Below are 3422 nucleotides of genomic sequence, written 5' to 3'. Positions count from 1 at the left end.
TAATCAGAGGACCTTCCGAAAAAGCACGTCTATTAGTCTTGAATAATATACCACAATCTTTACATGAAGTCCCAAAAACATAATTCCCGTGGCTATTTGAATATGAGCCCTGAATTTTCTTCGATCAGCTATTCGGGAAATAGATGACATAACCCTATGTATCCAATTACTAGATAAATTCTTTCCTTAATCCATTCATCACAACTTGACAACCAAAAGTCTTTTTTTTAATTACAAAAAATTATTTTGAAATGCCAAGGAACGGGCCAAATGTTTAGCATGTATGTTTCATATGAGGAAAGTAAAGTTCCCGGTACATAACACAACAAGGGGAATACAAATATCATGCATAGTTAGCTGATTTCTTGTGAGTGCCTCGTCTTCTAAAGATACAGGGTACCGTAAATTCTTAAAAAAAGATTTCTTTCCAAGATTCTTACGAATAAAATCTACTGTATTCCATAATCATATGTTGGAGTTGCATTACAAAGAACCTTTGTGTTACAGCACGTGAAGGGGAAGAGGATAAACCCCGTTGATAATTTATAGATTTTCATGTCATAGATCCTATATTTAAAATATGTTTGATATTTCTATAAGGTTTTTAACTAGTCCGTTAGAAAGAAAAGACAATTTTAAATGGTAAATAGTAGATATATTTGTTTTGTTATAGATTTATCTATAAATTTGATTTACATGAGGATACATAAAAATTTGGTATAAAGGTTGGACATGGCACATCTAATACTTAGAATTCATTTCCCAATCGGGGATCTCTGAAAATGTCAATTAATTGACGTCTGCTGTGAGGACATCTTTCATAGATGACTGAGCATTGTTGGATTCCAACACGTTTTCCAATTTGAGCAGCTAAATCGAATTCAACTGTAGCTTTCGTGACGTCCAAATGATCAGGATTGAATAGACGAGCGATCATGGTTTCCTCAGAGTTCATATCCTCCAAAGTAAGTCCACTCACTTCACAGACTAATTTTTTAGCACAGTCAGAAGCATCGCGTTGAGAGGCAGAGAGTAAAACAGATTCAAATTCATCGATGGAACGTTTGCCGTAATGTCTATGTCTACCTCCACGTCTACCTCCTCGTCCACTTCCACGAGCGATAATAGCTCCAATAATACCACCCTTAATGGCAGCTGCTTTGAGAAGAGCTAATCCTGCAAGAGCTCCACCACCGATTGTGATAGCTGGAAGAATTAGTGTTGCTTGAGTAAGGGAAAAGCAGACTGCCATAAAGGCTATATTTAAAAACGTTCCTCTCATTGTGGACTACAAAAAAATTTACAAAGATTATAAAGCAAGTTTGCTTTAACGCATAAAATGGATCATCTTACCTTCTTTACAGTAGAAACACAAATGTCTATGCTGAATTGCAAAATCACCTGTATTTATAGGAGATGGTTGACATACACAACAATGGTAATAATTAGAAATAACTTCTAAAAAAAAAATCAACGCACTCTTTTTGTTAGACAGCATATATGTATAAAGGAAACCCCGAGAGTCTTAAGTTGTGAATTTCATCTTGCCTTTGTATCATGATTCATACAATATTTAATCTACTGTTATGATGTACCTTGGCCATTGTTGAGGTAAAAAAATATGTAGCTACTTTAATAAATAGATATATAATAATTTAATGATATTTGCATTTTAACACATCCATTTCTTAAAAAAGTGACATTTGTTTCATTTATAACATAGAGATGATTTGATTTTTAATAATATTATTATAATATAATTTGGATTGAGGATTACTTACATACTAAGGTACTTTTTTTAATATTATTTTCATTCGCTTTTTCAAATACAAAAAAAATAGGTTTGACATATTAAAGTCAGCTGGAGTGTACAATGTCCAGACTTTTTTATTAAAATAAAAAAATTCAGTTATATTATTTTTATCATGTGAAATTTTCCCTACCATTGGCAATAAGGTTGTAGAAGGGGTATTGGGGAGGGCGTGGTTTCATGTAAGAGACAATATTTTTAATTTTTCTTGGAAATTCTGTCATTTACTATCATACAATTGAGTATTGAGGAACATGGGTTAGCCATGGGAGATAAAAATTATTAAAAAATAACTTGATAAAATGTTAAATAATATTAAACTAATTGCAATTTAGACCAAAAGCAAGAAAATCGATGGTTGATAACCAAATTTAGTCAATATTTTTGTGTGTATAAAGTAGCACCATTCTAAAACAAATAAACACGTAAATATATTAATTATTTTTTAATTTTCAAAAATGTTCTAAACGAATTACATTGGGAAACAAAAATCTTTTGTTACTCTTTGTGAGTTCCTATTTCTTTAATTGAAAACAAAAAAAAACAGATTACTCAAGGTTTTGAATTAAGTTTTGCAAGACTTTGTCAAATTTTATAAAAAAAAACACAATTTGCAAGCTAAATTTAGTCAATAAAGAATAAAAATATATGATCCATTAAATAAAAATATAAATGATATTCAAATGATCTAGTAATACACTTGACTATTACAATGTAAATTATAGACATCTTCCTTATTGCAACTTTTGTATTAGAGCGGTCATTATGAGAGCCAATAGTTTTATAACCTTTGTAAGAAATTAATAAAGAAAAATATATGCTCTATCTTCTTTTTTGTTTATTATATAAGTGATCATCGTCGTAATAACTCCTCCTTTGAAGTAAGCACGCTCTCCTATCTCTTGTGGTAATTGTTTTAAAAATGATTAATAAAATAAATTAAAATAAAATTACAATATTTTCCATATACTAATGCTATTTTTAATATAGAAAGTTGTCCTCTTTATAGGAGTCTTCCATTTTCTCCCCAAAAGTTATATAAAAAACAGCTGATATGAAAAAGAGTCTTTCAGTAGAACCATATGTTTCACTCCCACCTGCTCCTTGTTCTCCTTTATTTCTCACAAACATGTCAACTCTAAGGATTTCAATTTGGATGATGATAGATTTGCTTATTGCTACCATACCTACGTGAAAATCCTAATGTTTAACAAATAAATCATTCAAATCAAGAATTAATGTTTAATGGTATAAAAGGAACTCGAAAATACAATAGAAGTTATATCAGAGAGTTGCGTCAAGTTGTACTCATATCTGCAGCATGTCCCAAAGATGAAGAGCCTCTGGATGACTATGTATTAATGTAGGTAGGATGAGTAAGCATATTAGAACCGTAACTAAGGGATGCAAAGATGGTAAAACAATTGACTATGTCATATTTGTGTCTAAGACAGTTATAATAAATCTATGAACATCTAAGTTTGTCGACTTTTTTTTTTATTCCCGTAATTAGAAAAATATAGTTTTAAAAGAATACTTCTTATTAAATTTGTAAAATAAATTCACTCATTCTTATAATTTTAATAATTTTTATCATTATAATTTCTGGTTC

The 3422-nt window shown here is 30.2% G+C and overlaps 1 protein-coding gene across 1 annotated transcript; it reads right to left on the bottom strand.

Annotated features, from left to right (window-relative positions):
* Window positions 1-633: 633 nt before the first annotated feature.
* Window positions 634-1458, bottom strand: LOC121124212 (uncharacterized). Its single transcript, XM_040719354.2, has 2 exons — window positions 1354-1458; window positions 634-1288 (listed from the first exon to the last, which is right to left on the bottom strand). The coding sequence occupies exon 2, from the start codon at window positions 1280-1282 to the stop codon at window positions 749-751; it is 534 nt and encodes a 177-aa protein (XP_040575288.1). The 5' UTR covers window positions 1283-1288; window positions 1354-1458; the 3' UTR covers window positions 634-748.
* Between the last annotated feature and the right edge of the window lie 1964 nt (window positions 1459-3422).

The sequence above is a fragment of the Lepeophtheirus salmonis genome, chromosome 9 (genome assembly GCF_016086655.4).
Source record: "Lepeophtheirus salmonis chromosome 9, UVic_Lsal_1.4, whole genome shotgun sequence".
Taxonomy (NCBI): Eukaryota; Metazoa; Arthropoda; class Copepoda; order Siphonostomatoida; family Caligidae; genus Lepeophtheirus; species Lepeophtheirus salmonis.
This window is presented reverse-complemented; position numbering and strand designations above follow the sequence as displayed.